A 16,516-nucleotide genomic window follows, 5' to 3' on the forward strand; every position below is an offset into this window, starting at 1 on the left:
CAATAAGAAACCTAACAAATGAAGTAATTGTCCCCCTATGCTAATTATCGCCCCCCTAAATGAAGCTACAGTCTAGTTTACAAAAACATGTTCCAAAGAGGAGTCTCCGTCCAAGGTTGGAGCCTCTAGTTCTGAGATAGTAGGGGATGTTTTGTCCTCCCCAGAGAACCCTGAACTAGGCTAAATATCAGAGTGCAAGGGTTATAAACACGTAGGGCTGAGGTACAGGGAATAATAGGTACAGGGAATGGGAAAGGGTATAAAAATATATTAAAAGGGTATAAAAAGTATAGAGAAAAAGGACAAAAACCCATCAGGCATCAACATCAGGCTCTGTTTCATGAATATGAGTTCCCAGGTGTGCATGTATGTACAAAGTTGCTATTTTGCATTTATAGAAAGTGAAATTAGAGACATTATTATGTGCTCTAGGAGCTCAAAAGATAAACATACAAAAATAAAAAAAAATTTAAAAAATAAATCATAGTGTAAAAAAATCAGTAAGCTTATCTGCTTGAGTTTTCCAGGATTACATTCTTACCTCTTAATCACAAGTTTTAAAATTCAATCAGTGCAGACAAAGGTGTCCATCAAGGGTTTGAGTTTAAATGGAACACAGTGGTGTATAAATGGCAGAGAGAGCTAAGCCAAATACCTGGAGATCACCTATGTAATGGGACACTTGAAGAGAGGCAATGACAAAGATGGGGCTTTTTCTTCAAACGTCAAAATCTTCTGGATATATTAATTTCCTCCACCTGTTACCCACACATACATGAGTCAGAGTAGATTTGAGATGTTTTCATTGATCATTTTCCCTTTTTTGTTGGCTAACATGAATTTTAATTCAGCATCAACCTGTTTGCTCTGTAGTCATTAAGAATTTATGTTTAGGAAGTTTCATTTTTTAAGTTTCTAGGGCTCAAATTCCAGCTCTGTTCAAGTTAGAACTGTGCTTGCTTGGCATGCTCATGCCTATGCATTTAGGAAATATGATGCTTATCAGTGGCTTTTAGATAAATGACAGAGCTCTTTAGAAATCAGCTACTATATGACTTCCTTCTTTTTGCATACTCATTTCCTGGCCAGACAAGCTCAGATCACATGAAGACACATTTGCATTAGAGCTGCTGTCATGTTTCAAACGAGGACCAAACAATACCCTGTATACTTCAGCTTTGCTAGCTTACTTCAGCTTAGCTCAAAATGTGAGTTGCCAAAAAAATTTTGTTGTCTCACCATTTGTACACTGGTTCTGGTGTTTTATCTTCCCTCAGAAGTGTTGTGAAAATGAATACAAGAAGGAAACATTTAAAATTAATTTTAACTTGTAAAGGGCTTCTGAGCTTCTAAGGATTGCTTAATTGAGGTACCACTTTCTTTTTTCAGACATAGATTTGAAGCAATATATCTTAAGAAACATAACAATGACAGGAAAAACACAGAAATATGTATTGAACCATTTTTTTAACAATCAGCTGCCAAACCTAAGTATTCTCTGTTGGTGGACAGTAAAGAACTGACTGTACTTTTTTCTTCTTTTTTTTTTTCAAATAAGGGAGCATTCAGAGTGCTGATGCTTTGAATGAATTCCAGCATGAGTAATTACATCCTACCATATTTAAATATCAATTAGATGTGGTCTTTTTGTTATTCATTTCCTGTTCTACATTGCTGGATAATGTTGCTGTGCCCTGCTGAACAGTAGTCACATTCACCCTAAAGTTGGCAATGTTTCTGTGGCAGACAAAGTGATATCTTCATGTCTCAAGGATGATTCTCTGAATGCTTCCACTCACTGGTTTTACTCTGGGACAATTTCAGTAGTGTTTCTCTGACTTACAGCAGCATAAGTGTGTGTGGGGATTATGATACAATAACAACTATGTAAATATCAAATAATCAATAATATTTGATAATGCAGGAAGCTGATTGATATAAAACTGAATCCCGTAAAATTCACTACTCAATATTAAAAAACCCTATCTTAGAATTAGTATTTAGCCTCTTGCTTTTTTCTCTCAAGTTAATCAGAACGGATTGTGAATATAGACTTTCCACCTCAACTGTTTTACAGAACATTGGTATTTATACTGTGTGCAGTGGTGTGGTATCTAACTTATACTCAATAGTTACACCAAGTGGTATTCAATTATTCTTTTCATTCAATATTATGCCAATTTTCTTTGAGGGAAAAATATAAAATTCAGTGACCAAAAAATCCCCATATTTATTTTTGAGGGACATGGTTGAGAGTCCATGAGTGGTGAGAAAATCAAATTATTTTCATTTGCTTGCAAGCCAAATTTGTGCACTGCAGAAAAAAAAGCAGATGAGGACTATTTCAGTTTGGCTTTGATGGTATTGTGAGATCCTGAGTGCTCTAAACTCCAGGCCAAATAAAAATTCAAGATAACCTTGCAGGTAACCTTGCAGTATAATGCCCTTTATTTACCAGAATATAGGGTCTGATACTATAGTGGTGATGAAAATAAGGAGGACTCCAGATGGCTCTGAAAGAAGCTGATGTGATACTTGAATGTCTCACAGTCTTGCTTTATGTGGCCTTTGGTCCTTAATGATTTTTGTATATTAATCATAGGTTTGGATTCCACTGATGGGTATCTGCTCAGCGTCTTTCAGATGGTGCATCTAATAGAATGGGGCTATTGCATCAGCAGAAAATCCCTTAATTAAGGTGAGACTGGCTTCAGCTTTCAAGTTAAATTGGGTGTGCTATTTGTGCAGACATTTGGTCTCTCCTGGCTGCAATGACTAACCAAAGTGATCTGCAGTGGAATATTAGGGCCTTATCTTATAAAATCACAATTTTGATGTAATGCTCTGTGCTTGTCAAATGAGAAAAAGGGTTGCTGGTCTACTGTCTCTGTAGAAATGGAAAGTTTCTTAGCTTAGACATCATCAAACTATCCCAAAAGATAGAGCCAGATCCAACAAGAAATTAAGGTTACAGCCGAAAGTTGAGCTGTTTGACAGGCAGTAAGACAAACCTTGATCTTTTTTTCTCAGGCATCTTTTAATGGGCAAAAGAAATGTTGTTTCTTTTCCCATCAGACAATTTGTATCCAGGATTCAAAAGAGTGAGTAGTGACTGGGTGACCTTGACTTGCATAGAACAAAGCTTCAGAGTTAAACTGCTTCTAGTGAGCCTGGCTGGTCTTCTGACAATACTCTTGCATTGCTTTGTGTTACGCAGAGTTCCTAGGCACAGATTTATTCTGCACTGTAATTGCAAATGCCCACCTAAGGTGGCAATCTCACAGATTTATAACTAATTGGAATGATCAAAGTGTTAATTCTGAAATATCTCAGTAACATATACCATTTTCATGTTTCTATCTAGCAGGCAAGAAAACCTGTGAACAGGAACTTCAATGCACATCAGTCTTGTTGACTAAAGATCATGTATTGAGAGTTTGCTATTATGTGAAGAAAACTACTCTTGTTAGAATAATGGTTTTGAAGTTGCAGAGAGAACTGGCATCCTTTGGATTAATGTGTTTGTTTTCATATACATTAAAATAAGGTTTCATACTATGGAATCAGGGCTAGGTGCACTAATGGGGACAATCTGTACATGCAATCCATAGGGGCCCTTAATTTTGGACACGAAGAAAAGATGTACCTGGCAATTGTGGATGAATGTTTGTACATAGCCTGTACCTGTGTAATATTTCTGCTCACCTAATTCACACGTGGGCATGTTTAAAAATAAACCCATATATTGTTTTCCTTCTTTTAGCAGAACTAGACTAGACTTTCATTCAAATGCCATAGACCAATTGTACTGGAGGACAGATCAGTATTCAAGCTGTCAACAAAGAAGACTGATTTTGGTCATAAGTCCCTATTCTCTGACAGCCCTGACATGGGCTTGAGTGGAGATACAGCTGTGATCAATACTACTTAACTGTAGCATTACCTGGTGGCTCATCTCCACGTGGTAGAACAGAGACCAAATTGTGCTGAAAAGTACTTACAAGTGTGGTTGCTACCTGTGATGCTACACTGATAAATAAAGCATTAGCTCTGGATGACACATTATTTAGATATACTTAAGTACAGCACCCAGTGCAGCTCTAACAGTGCAGTGATGATTGTGCCAGAGCTTGGAGCTGCACACACTGCACAGGTCTGGGGAAGAGCATAGCTGTGTAATACACCTCCTAACACTACTTCTCATCCCAGAAAATCCAGTTGTTTATTGAGATACTGACATTATATTAGATGGTTGTGCATCACCACTGCACAAGCACCCTCTAAGATTTCATATCCCCTTTTCTAGGCTTATTGTTTTCTTACAAATCACTACTATTGAGAATAGATTGTGCCGTATTACAGCTGGCTGACTCATAAATTCCCATGGCATGTGAAGATCTGAGCTTGCACTTCCTGAATTTTTTTTCACACCGTGCATGAAGTCTTTGAAATGGGTGAAAGACACGTGCATGCTCTGGGTGGTGTCTTCCCACGGGATTGTTGGGGACTCCAGTTTTGTACCTGCCTTTCCTCACATGGAGCAGAATCTCAGACTCCAGGTCAGCACCCTTATTCCCACAGTATACCACTCCACACCTTAACTCTGATTATAATGGAGAGTTCATTTCTTCCCTGTCTCCTTTGGACTGGACAGCAGTGTCCCTCAAGAGATCATCACATATTGCTATGATACATCTGACCAGTATAGCAGGAGGATTCTGACACAAAAATGAGCCTGTGAATGTCCTGCTGCTAAAGCTGTCTTATTTTTGTTTTAGTTTGAAAAAAAAGTATCAAGTATGACCGTCATGAAAAGAATGAATGAAAGACTCTGAATTCCCTTTGTCTAACTCTCCACTTAAAAATGTCATTACCTGCTGTCTTTTTTTTATTTATTGCTTTTTTATCAGGTTGTTCTTCTAAGGGATAAAGCATGTTGGATGCATGGAAGCATTTCTGTTTTCAGTGAGAACCTCTGTTAACATGAATCAATTCCTTGTAAATGCAGACATGCACTCAGCAAATTTGATAAGCCCTGAGATGAATTTAGATGCACAAAGAATGGTGAAGTAGCCTAATCCTTCCTACAGAAGATAATATTTAAACAAATTTACTTGCCCAGTGAAACACCTGGGCAAGTTTATTTAATATAGTCTTTGCATTTAATTATTCCTTCTGAAGGGGCACTTGCCATATTTCAAAATATGATTCTTTTCTTTGATATTAATTATTTTTAGATCCTCAAAGGGAAACCAGGAGAAAAATAAAAAAAGGGGGTCTTAATTAACCTGAGCCACCAAAAGTCATCTTTCTGGAATAGGGAAGATGGGATATGGAACTGAAAATAAATAGTACTTTAAAAATCATGAATAATGAAGAATAGCTGTTAAAACCTGAAAAGAATTCTGTACGAAGGAGCTGTTGCTAGGCATTAGTATCAGAAAGGCACAATTCCACATTAAACTGTCTTATGGAGGAGAGACAGTAATGGAAAAAATATTTCTGTGAAGAAATCAATATGGACAGAATTATTATCAGAAGTCAAGGAAGTGCAAAATTATGACAAACCCAGAGAGCAATACAGCCCAGAGTCAGCGTCTTCAGTTCTTTTCCTCTCTCATTTTGCTCTTGTGGGGATGGCATAAAGAAAGCAATCATTTTTGGGAAGAATTTATTCCACAATATATTTCTGGCAAGTAGTTTTATTAAAAGGGGTTTCACTGCATAAGCCTATTACTCCTGTCCTTGCAAGAAGGAATCCTGCATGTGGAAACAAGAGACCTTGTTCTCACCACAGCTGCAACTGCAATAGGAATGGGGTCCTTATTCTAGACAGCAAATTAATACACTGGCAACTTTTGCATGAGTAATTAGATCACTGAGGGGTTTTGCTTCATCATTACTAGGCAAGAAAGAATATTTTATTCATTAATTTTATTCATTACTATCCATGAGAGGATATTTGCTATGTGGGTTTGCACAGGCCAAGTGTTATTGTATGCATGTAGCCTCTAAAAGTTGCTTTGGCTGTGTAGGCAGAAGCAAAGGGGAATTTTGCATGTTTTAGGCAATTATTTAGTGTTGTACTTCTAGGTTACTCTTGTTTAACCATTTAATGCTACTTTGCCACTTGAAAGTCTAAATGCAGTCTTGCAAAGGTAATGTTACATGTGCCTTAACCTTGGCAAGAACCCAGACAGCACCTCATGCCATTAGCAAGAGATTTGCCTTGTATTCTACTCCTGCTATGAATTGTACGTTCCACATTCTGTAGGTGTGGAAAGGGATTAAAACCAGTTTCACAACAGAAGTACATTTGCCTTTTATTCTATCAATTACAAGGCAATTGCACAAATTTTGATTTCCAGTCAAAGTGAAAGCAGTTACCAAATCATACTCCTGCTTCATCTGGAAAACAAATTAAGCTGTTTTATGCCACTTGCAAAAGTAATTCAAAGTCAGCTCTCACAGTTGAAACCAAGGCTTGGTTTTCCTTTAGTTTTCAAAATGCATGAGGTTTATTTCACTTTTCTGTAGGCACTTTGTATATGTGCTTATAGTCTCCCTTTTTACTACTGGTCATTCAAAATCATCTGAAAATGCTTTGTTTGGCTTAGTCTTGGTGTTGAAAGTCTGTTCTTTCTCTGGGAGACTTTTGAAACTATAGAAAATGCTTGTGAAATATTGGAAATCATGAGAGAAAAAATGTTTTCTGATCATCTATGTTTGTGTTCCTTGCAATGGAAGACATTTTAATGATTGAATTGAAAAATATTGCGATTTTGTCACAGAATTGTACTCAAGCTGTTCCCAGAGACAGCATGGCAAGGAGCAAGTCCAGAGGAGGGCAATCAGTATGCTCAGAGGGCTTGGGGTACCTCTTCTGTGAAGAGCTGGGGCTCTCCATCCTGCAGAAGAGAATGTTCTGGGAAGAACTTAGAGCACCTTCCAGAACCCAAAGGGCCCACAGGAGAGCTGGAGAGGAATTTTTGACAAGCGCATGGTGTGACAGGACATGGGGGAATGTCTTCAAACAGAAAAAGAGTAAATTTATATCAGATGTACAAAAGAAATTCTTTACTGTGAGGATGGTGGGGCACTAGCACAAGTTCTCTGGGCACTAGCCCAGGGAAGCTGAGGACATCCCATCCCTGGAAGTGTTCAAGGCCAGGTTGGATGAGGCTTTGAAGTGGAAGGTGTGCCTGTTCATGGCAGGGGCGCTGGAACTAGATGATTTTTAAGGTCCCTTCCAAACAAAGCCATTCTGATTCTATGAGACCCATATTTGTCCCTCTGTAAGGTGACATTGAGTTCAGTATGCCAGTCCTCTCTCTGAAATCATCCTTTGAGTGTTGCATCATGGTATTCACATGTGGTGCCTTTAAACATGGAAGTATATAGAAATCAGAGTCTGTAAGGTCTCAGACTAGGGGGAGTTCAGAGCTGTGCTGTCCTGGAAGTGGTGGCAGGGCCAGCAGCCATTGGGTGTGGCAGCAGGCCGGGTGCTAAGGTGGCTACTTGTCCAACATACCATGTGGCTACCTGGCAGCTAGTCCGTGTGTAGTAGCCAGCAGAGGCCTCTGCACCTGCAGACAATTGCAGAATCAGTCATGTTTAAAAAGAGCTCTGAGATCATTGAGTCGAATCTATGACCAAACCACTACCAAAGCCACTAAGTGCCATGTCCAGTCTTTCCTCAAACACCACCAGGGATGATGACTCCACCACGTCCCTGGGCAGCCCATTCCAACGTCCGGAAACCCTTTCTGTGAAGAAATTCCTCTTGATGTCCAACCTAAACTTCCCCTGGCGCAGCTTGAGAGTATGTCCTCTTGTCCCGTGCTGTCGCTGGCTGCCTGGGAGAAGGGGCCAACCCCTCACCTGGCTCCAAGCTCCTTTCAGGGAGCTGTCGAGGGCGGCAAGGTCACCGCTGAGCCTCTCCCCCACACGCCAGCCTGCCCGGGCATCGGGGGGGCACGGGGGACGGCGGGGCGGGGGGAGGCCGGCCTGAGGAGGAGGAGGAGGAGTGGGAACGGGCTGAGAGGGTAAAAGCGAGGGGAGCGCGAAGGAGCGGGGCTGAGCGGGCAGCGAGGGAAGCGGAGGCGGGAGCGCAGCGGGACGAGCTGCCCGAGCCCGGGGCTGCCCTGCTGGGCCATGGCGCGGCCGGCCGGCGGCGGGACGGGGCTGGGGCTGCTGCTGGGGCTGGGGCTGCTGCTGCGGCTGGGTGCGCTGAGCCCCGGCCCGGCCGCCGCCTGCAGCCCGCGCTGCCAGCACGGCGGGCTCTGCCTCGGCGACGGCTCCTGCCTCTGCTCCAAGGGCTACGAGGGCCAGCAGTGCCAGCACGGTAACCGGGGCGCTCCCAGGGGCACGGGCACTGCGCTCGCTCTCCGCCAGCCCCAAGGGGAGCCATCCTCCGGGAAGGCGTGAGGAGCGCGGGTTTGGATCGGTTTTGAGAGGAGGGTGGGAGATGCAGGGAGAGCCTAAGGAAGGTGAGGCGAGAGAAGAGAGTTAGGACACGCTGTGGTAAGGTGAGGCAGTGATAGCGAGCTGATGGAGCACAGCCAAGAGCCAGCGGGAAAACCTCCCGTAGGTGAGCAGACACTGCCGCTGGAAGTGGCCATGAGTCCCTAGAGAGCTCTGTGCCGCTTGGACATTGCGTAAGAGGCCACTCACTGGCCAGGCTTTGGTGTTTCATTCCTTCTATTATTTGAACTGTGCATGCTTAAATACTTCCCTGGAGGTATTTAAGGAATCACAGAATCAGTCAGGTTGGAAGAGATCACAGTGGGTCAATCTGGTGAAACATCCCTGCCCAAGCAGGGTCATCCTAGAGCGCATGGCACAGGATTGCATCCAGATGGTTCTTGAACGCTCTTAGAGTCTTGACAGCTTTCTAAGCCTCAGCAACATTTAGCTGATATTTCTAGGTGCAATTAGTTAGGATAGCATGAACAAAAATATCAAAATAGTGTGTAGAAAGTAAGTTATTTTCTGGACTTTTTTTTTTAATTTAGAATATGTTATGCTTTTAAAAGTACTGTAGTTTGTTTCCTGGCTGTTACCTGACCCACAGAGTCATTTGTACGTCCCATTTCCACAGCAGGAGGAGTAAAGCTAGGGTGACAGCTTTACTCTGTCAGCTGGAGTCTGTTCCTGTTGGTTTCCTTGGAGAGACAAAGTATTTTTGAAAATGCTACCTAGTATGCAAAAGCAAACATCGTGAAGAAAAGTTTTAATTTAAACCCTGTTCAGTGTAGCATGTTAGATTTCTAAATCCCGTGTTCAAAAGTTTAACTGTAGAGCTTGTGGCCATTGCTAAAAAATCACTCTGTGTCAGGAGTTCCTTTGCACATTGTTATATGTGAAATGTACAATATTTGTTCTACTTTTCAATGTCCTTCATTTAAAATATGCTGGTTTGTTTTTTTTTTAACTCTGAGATGAAATGCTGAAAATTTCATTCAGTACTGCAATTATTCATGAAGAGCTTTTTCATTTAGAGGTTGAGGCTAGCAGGTGGTGACAAATGATGTATAGCTAATGTACTGTGTAGGGGAAATGAAAAACTAGGCTGTATGAACTGTTCCAAACAACTGTTGGTTCCTAGACATTTTATAGTGTAGGGCAGAAGTGAAAAGTTTTTGGAGATGCAGATCAGCTCTTGAACTAGAGAGGAAAACTGTCTGGAATTATTAAGGAAACCACTGAATATTTGTGATTATATGGTCATCAACATAGAAAAAAAAAAGATAGGATAAATGAAGCCTCATCCCTAGTTCTGTCAAGAAAACTGAACTGAAAACTGTGGGAAATTATATACAGAAATGGATTTTTTCTTAAATTGGGAGCTCTTGTATGCCACTTCCAAATAACTGAGAGCATCTGGTAAGAGTTAGGGAGAGCTGAGCACTGGCTGGCTTTTTCATACATGTCTCTGTGTTTTATTTGCCTGCTAATAGTCATTCTGCAGGTACTAACGTGAAAAGTCCTCTATTTTTCAGCTGGGTCACTTGAGAGTGCTATAAGTATATGAGGACAAAATGAGAGTGGTTTTACTCATCGTTCATCTTTTCCCTTTTCTTCCCTCTGTTTCATACTTTTCAGCCATCCAGTCAAAGGATAAGTAGGGAGCTCATCTCACAGCAGCAGCTAATTCAGATGAGACTCCCAGAAATACATGGGTTTCTAAAATCTGTGTGTGAATAAACAAATGCTTTCTTAGACAGCAGGCATGATGATGATTATGACTAGCAAGGAGACTAAGTGATGGGTAATTTATTTGCAATCTGACTGGATTTATCCAGAATTTCGCAAAATTGAGATTTTTATTTTCCCCTTATCCAACCTGTCCAAGCTGTCAGCAATGAAAAAGTTGCAAGACTTGTGATGATCATAGATTCTTTTCTGCCAGCAGATAGTTACAGTTATGAGAAAAGTTACATTTATCTTGTTTACTAAACAAACACTTTATATTTCAGAAAGGTCTCTGAGAAGCCAGCTGAAGGAAAAAAAAATAGCATGGGGGGGAAATACTGACTTCTGTCTAGAGACATTTTAGAGAAGAGATATAAGGAACAGAATATGTAGCTTTTCTGAAGAGGAACATAGGAATCCAGTAAAGAGTAAAAACTCTGATACTTCATCTTAAGAATCATGAGATGCCTCTCAAGTTGCAGCATCTTTTTATTGGATCATTTCTTCTTATCATCTATTTTCTCACCTGTCACTTCTCCACTTCAGTGATCAAAAGCTTTTTTGGCAGTCCAGCTGTGCTCCTTCATAATGTGGCTCTTTCTTCTGCTTGTTCTATCTAGGCCAAAAACATTCCTTAGTTTTGAGTGCTTAAAAGCTAAGTATGGTGGAGTACTCTCTGTGCAGGGAAATAATTTCACCTTATTGGCAGTGTAAGATGACATGGCAAATATGTCTTAGAAAATACGAAGACAAACTGATGAAAATATAATAATGTGCAAATTTCTTACATATTTAAGTAGTGACTTTAGTTAGATTTACCAATATTTATCCAATCTTTCTTTGTTGTCTGTCTTACAGCTACATGTTATCCAAAATGCAAAAATGGTGGAGAGTGCCTCCGACCTGGAAAATGCAGATGTCCGCCTGGGTATGGGGGTAGATACTGTCACAAAGGTAAGGCCCCAGCAAGTGGTAGCTTGGAAAGACAAGGGGTTTGAAAAAAGACTAAATTAATTTGGGACTCCTCAAGTACTGGTTTTAATGCACTTTGAAATAATGACCTTAATTCTGCAAAGCTCTGACCTTACTCTCATGCCTGGCCTAGAGGATCTTCATGCTTGCAGGAGGATAGGCTGGAATATACAGATTGAAATGCTTTGTGAGAATCTGAGTGAGTTCTTTCCCTTGGAAAACACCCTGTTTATGTGCTGCATAAATACTCTACTTAGCTCTATAACAGATTCTTTCTAAATAATTTATTGTGATGGCTTGTAGAGATACATATTTCTGCATTAAGTGGTTGAAACTTTGATGTTGTACCTGCAAGATGGTAACACTGAGGGCCAGCCACTGAAGATATGTGTGGCAATGAAGCGTTGAGAGATAGTGGGAGATGACAGATAAGGAGTAGCAAAGACCAATTTTTATGGTTTCGGGAAGCCTACTGAATTATGCATGGTTTGGAAAAGGCAATCCAAGTGTACAAACTTGTGGTGTGGTGCAATGGGCTGTTATAGAATCTCACAGAATTACAGACTGAGCAAGGTTGGAAGGGACCTCTGGAGGCCATAAATTCCAAGGTCCCTAATCAAGCAGGGCTATCTAGAGCCAGCTGCTGAGGGCCATGTCTGGATGGCTTTTGAATATCTCCAAGGACAGAGAATTCACATTTCCCAGGGCAACGTGTACCAGCATTTGGTCACCCTCACTGTGAAGCTCTGATGATGATTTTCTTGTATTTAATGTGGGTGGAAATGGTTTCCAGGGTCAATTCTTGTATTACCTCACCAGGGACTGAGGTGAGGCAGACCAGCCTGTAGTTCCCTTAGTCCTCCTTGTCCTAAAAGACTGGAGTGATGTTTGCTTTCACCCAGCCTTCATGCACTTCTCTCTCAGGATTGATCAAATACCATCAATATTAAATACATTAACTTATATTGTGTGACAAAGTAATATGCAAACAAGCTTTCAAGAGCTTTTCCAGCTCAAATCCCTTCCAAAGAGATTTGACTTGCACGTCCTTGCATGTTCAGTATGTGTGCCAAAAATATGATAGCTGAAACTGTGCTCAAAACTTGTGGCTGAACAAGAGATTTGAACATTTTTTCTACAAATTATGAAGCAGACGTCCAAACTGTCTGTCTTTATAATGAAGGATAGTTGTTTCTCTTCAGTACCGCAAAGGTGGTGTATGATATACATTCATGCTTGTGAAAGGAAGCATTTGATTGTACAGAACAGTGATTGTGCCACTTTTCAAAGACAGTGCTCACCACAGTTGATACCAATCATATGTCTGGCATAAATAACGCTTCGTTAATGAGGCCTTCAGGGCTTCGATGTGTGAAACAATTCTGAAATGAGGATGCTAAATTAAGTATTTGGCCTTTGGGTAGGCACTGCTTAACTTAACTATAGTCATAGTTTCATTTGTCAAAGTAATATCTTCTTCTCTTCTTCCTCTTGTTACATGTAGGTTCTGTCAGGTAAGGAAATACATGAATCCTTAACCACGTTACTGGCTTACCAGCTGTGATTTGGCAAGGTTGATAGGAATATGCATGTTAGTAGTTCCTGTGGTGTTGCCGATGAACAGTGGTGTTACTGGTGAGAAGCTGGCTCACATCTGGGGAGGGGAGAAGCTGTCCCATAGCAACAATACTCTCAGGCTCAATGCTCAATGAGCTTTTAAGCACATGCTTAATTTTAACTGCTTTTTGAGTTGGCATTTGAAAAGGTGGTTCTGTCATCCTCACTCATTGCATATAGAATAGTGCCTTGCTCTGAAGAGTTGAAATTTTAGTCTTTGCAGATGTGATTAGACAAGCAGTTGATGCCAGACCAGCTGTTTAAAGACAAATATTTGAACTCTATGCTGCTTCTAAAATGCATGGTGTATGCTGCTTTCCACAGTAAGCTGTGAAGGAGGCTGCCAGAATGGTGGGGAATGCGTTTCTGTCAATGGAGTGGTGAAGTGCCTTTGTGCTTCTGGCTGGACAGGATCAAGATGCCAGGAAGGTGGGTATCGACATCCATGAAAATATTTTTACTGATTAATACTGAAATTGCAGTAACAAAAGCATTTATAAAGTGTTCAGAGACTAGTAAGTATGGAAATGTCATTGCATTACTATAGAAATGAGTACCATTATGGGTATATACACAGATAAAATAGTGTGAAATTATTTTGCATTAAGGTGTACATCTGTTCACATTTAAACCAATATTCATAACACAGTACCTATATTTTTTTTTTTCCATTTCCATGATCGTGGAAATGCTTCTGGAGTTACACCAGTTGAATATCTGGCCTAGAAGGAAATGTGTTTTGCCATTTTGACTTGTATCATCCTGAATCTTTCATTCTGTCAGGGTGCTTTTACATCAGTTTTATAAATCCTGCTGACTTACCCATTCTTTTTCTTGTAGCAATTTGTCCTCAAGGTTGTCGGAATAATGGAGCTTGTGTGGCTCCTGGGATTTGTAGCTGTCCAGCTGGATGGGTCGGTAGAGCATGTCACTTAGGTAAATGACTTCTGACATTTTTTGTTTATCCTTTCCTCTGCTTGTTTGATTTACCAATCAAAGTGTTCAAATCTTCAGTGCCTAACAAACCTTCCAGGGAAGGATCTTAGAATAGTAAATGAGAGCTGCTTCCACACACTGGGGCTCTTACAAGTATACATAAGGAGTAGATGGCTGTTCACTTTGGTCAGAAACACAGAACTTTGCCTCTTTGAAAGAGATTCAGATTTTGGTTGTCACTGAATTAATTACTTGGTATGTCTTGTTGGTATTTCTGAAATATTGCCTGTAAACCAAGATCCCTTTATAAGGAATTGAAAATTACAGAAATACTATTGCTACTGGTGTGGGTTAGAAGCTTCATTAAATTTTATAGACATGTAAAATTGAAACTTGCTTCTCACTTTGAGGATAAGCTGGCAGAATCAACTCCAGGTGTTCTTAGAATTCTGAGTAAGAGAAAGCTACCTGTAATCAGGATTAGTACTGACACTCATGCTGAACAGCTACTTCCATTTTCACAAACTTTGATTCACAAAAGCAGGTGATTACAAAGTCTTTAATCTACCCTTCTTGGGCCTTGTATGCTTGTAATTGCACTGCCTTGATGCTAAAGGCAATAATCCTGAGACTACAAAAGGAAAGGGTTTTTTGTTTGCTCTCTGGAAGACTGAAAAAAAGTTCATGTAAACATTAGTTTTGACATGGATATTGTGGGTCTCCGGATTAAATCCTCTGCATCTGATATTTTGGCATGGCTGGGGGAATCTAAATCAGCTAGCGTTAGTTCTTCTAAAATATGTATTGTCAAGAAAACATTAACAAGTAATATTTTGATGTTCCCATTGACCATCAAAATGCTATCCTTTATATTAATCAGTGCATAGAGAGAGAGGGTGATACTAAAACCCAAGTGTGGGAGTTGCATAGAACAGAGAATACTTAGCTCCATTCCTTGGAGCTGCAGTAATGGTGGAAATGTTCAGATTATTAATGTCAAAATAATCACTGTTCCCAAACTAACTAGAGCTGTATCAAGTTTGACTTTTTTGGTGTAGATGCTCATAAACAAATTGCAGCCCCTGGCTTGTCAGCTGAGGTGGTGGGTAGCAAGGGACAGCTGAAGCTGTGCCGACTCAGCCCTCCTCTGCTCCTGTGGGGAAAGAGGAGGGCAGTGAATGAGACACTGCTAGGATGTGGTGGCTGTTTCCTCATGGGTGTGGATCCAAGAACTGGCTTGAATAAGTTTCAGCAGGAGTCTTTATTTTTCTCTCACTTTAATGGGGGCATCCATCTCAAAAAAAGCCCGTGTCTTATAGAACTGAAAATATAGTATTTTAAAAGGCAAATGGAGCATGAATAAGAGTAGATGAACGGTGCCTGTATCCCAGTGAAGGCCACAATGCCATAAATTGAGAGGCAATGCTTTTCAGTTCTTCCATTATGCTTTTATTTATACTGTCCCAGTGCAGTCACCAGGGAACTATTCTGCTACTGCAGTGAGACAAAGAAGAAAAATGATCCTGTGTTGTGCTGAAGACTTACTGTGTGTCTGGTGTCTCATTTCAGCTGTGTGTAAACCGCCCTGCCAACACGGAGGGAAATGCATTGCACCAAACGTGTGTAGATGCCGACTGCCGTACTCTGGGCCACAGTGTACAAAGAAAAGGAAGGAATGAAGCAACTTCACCAAGATAAGCTGCATTTTTTTCATGTAACTGTGCAGAGAGGAAGTCTGCAGCAGTGGGGGACCTTGAAATAAACATGGTAACTTGATTTCAGATAGCTTTTTGCCCTCACTATATTAAGTAAATGCTTTTCTATATGAAAGGAAAGTATTGCTGATTGTGGCAAAGTTGTTATAAATATCCATCTGTGTATGACATGTTTTCTTCTGTTCTCATTTTTTCTTCATAAGCAGAAGTATTATGCCTTGGTTGATAGAGCTGACCTTGAAATAAAATTTTTCTTCAAATCAAGTACTTCAAAATAGATCTATGCTCTTTTTAAAAAATTTTTCTCCTGTTTGACTAGACTTGTGTTATATAATTATATTTTTAAAAAGCACATGAAATAAAAAGCCCTCAATTCAGATCAAAAGAAGTAAATGTTAGGTCAAGTATAATTTGCCTTCAATGAGATTAAACAGTTGCAAGAGGAAATTTGCAGAGTTTGCATCTTTCTGGAACATTACCAAACTGCAAAGCATCTTATTTAAATCATAGTTATCACTTTATGTCTGCTTCCTGCCCCCGCCCCCAGTCTGTTTTGGATCTCAATCAGTTAACAGTATTTAAAAAAACCAAAGCAACCAACCACTCCCCCCCATACTTGTTCAAAATATTCTGCTGTTACTTTCTAAAAGCTTACACTGTGCTGATACTCCAAGAGCCCTTATCTTGATTACTTCTACAGCCATATTATCTGATCATCTGTCAACTTATGATTATTTATTTTCCTTATCCCAGTGAGAGAGGGAAATGTATTTTTCTTCTGGAGATATTGATAATTCTTTTCTATTCAAGACTGTGTTGTTACAGGGGCAATATAATATGAGGCCACAGACTGGTTGTAAGGAAAAGCTGTGTCTGACACAAATCACGTGTGGAGGATGTTGACGCTTGTCTTCTGGAGGTGTTCCTATTTGGCTTCATTTAGGTTTTGCAGCCTTTTGAATGGGCTGCAGATTGGACTGAGACTCCTGTGTTCATTTTTCCATGTCTCATTTGTGCTGTTGTTTGAATGCTACAGTTCAGGATGGTTTTGCCAAAACATGCAAATTGAATCAGTCAACTTT

At 40.4% G+C, this 16,516-nt stretch overlaps 1 protein-coding gene across 1 annotated transcript; it reads left to right on the forward strand.

Annotated features, from left to right (window-relative positions):
* The first annotated feature begins 8,057 nt into the window (after positions 1 to 8,057).
* LOC146441018 (uncharacterized) lies at positions 8,058 to 15,698 on the forward strand. Its single transcript, XM_085050819.1, has 5 exons — positions 8,058 to 8,344; positions 11,053 to 11,148; positions 13,108 to 13,212; positions 13,624 to 13,719; positions 15,289 to 15,698. The coding sequence occupies exons 1-5, from the start codon at positions 8,155 to 8,157 to the stop codon at positions 15,396 to 15,398; spliced, it is 597 nt and encodes a 198-aa protein (XP_084906945.1). The 5' UTR covers positions 8,058 to 8,154; the 3' UTR covers positions 15,399 to 15,698.
* Positions 15,699 to 16,516: the final 818 nt, after the last annotated feature.

Source organism: Lichenostomus cassidix, chromosome 2 (genome assembly GCF_008360975.1).
Source record: "Lichenostomus cassidix isolate B80296 chromosome 2, HeHo_3.0, whole genome shotgun sequence".
Classification (NCBI taxonomy): domain Eukaryota; kingdom Metazoa; phylum Chordata; class Aves; order Passeriformes; family Meliphagidae; genus Lichenostomus; species Lichenostomus cassidix.

What these genes read in the sequence shown, in the direction of transcription:
- LOC146441018 (XM_085050819.1), top strand. Translation starts at nt 8,155, where the DNA reads ATGGCGCGGCCGGCCGGCGGCGGGACGGGGCTGGGGCTGCTGCTGGGG. An exon ending in GGGCCAGCAGTGCCAGCACG is followed by an intron (nt 8,345 to 11,052) that starts GTAACCGGGGCG and finishes TCTGTCTTACAG; the next exon opens with CTACATGTTATCCAAAATGC. An exon ending in AGGATCAAGATGCCAGGAAG is followed by an intron (nt 13,213 to 13,623) that starts GTGGGTATCGAC and finishes TTTTTCTTGTAG; the next exon opens with CAATTTGTCCTCAAGGTTGT.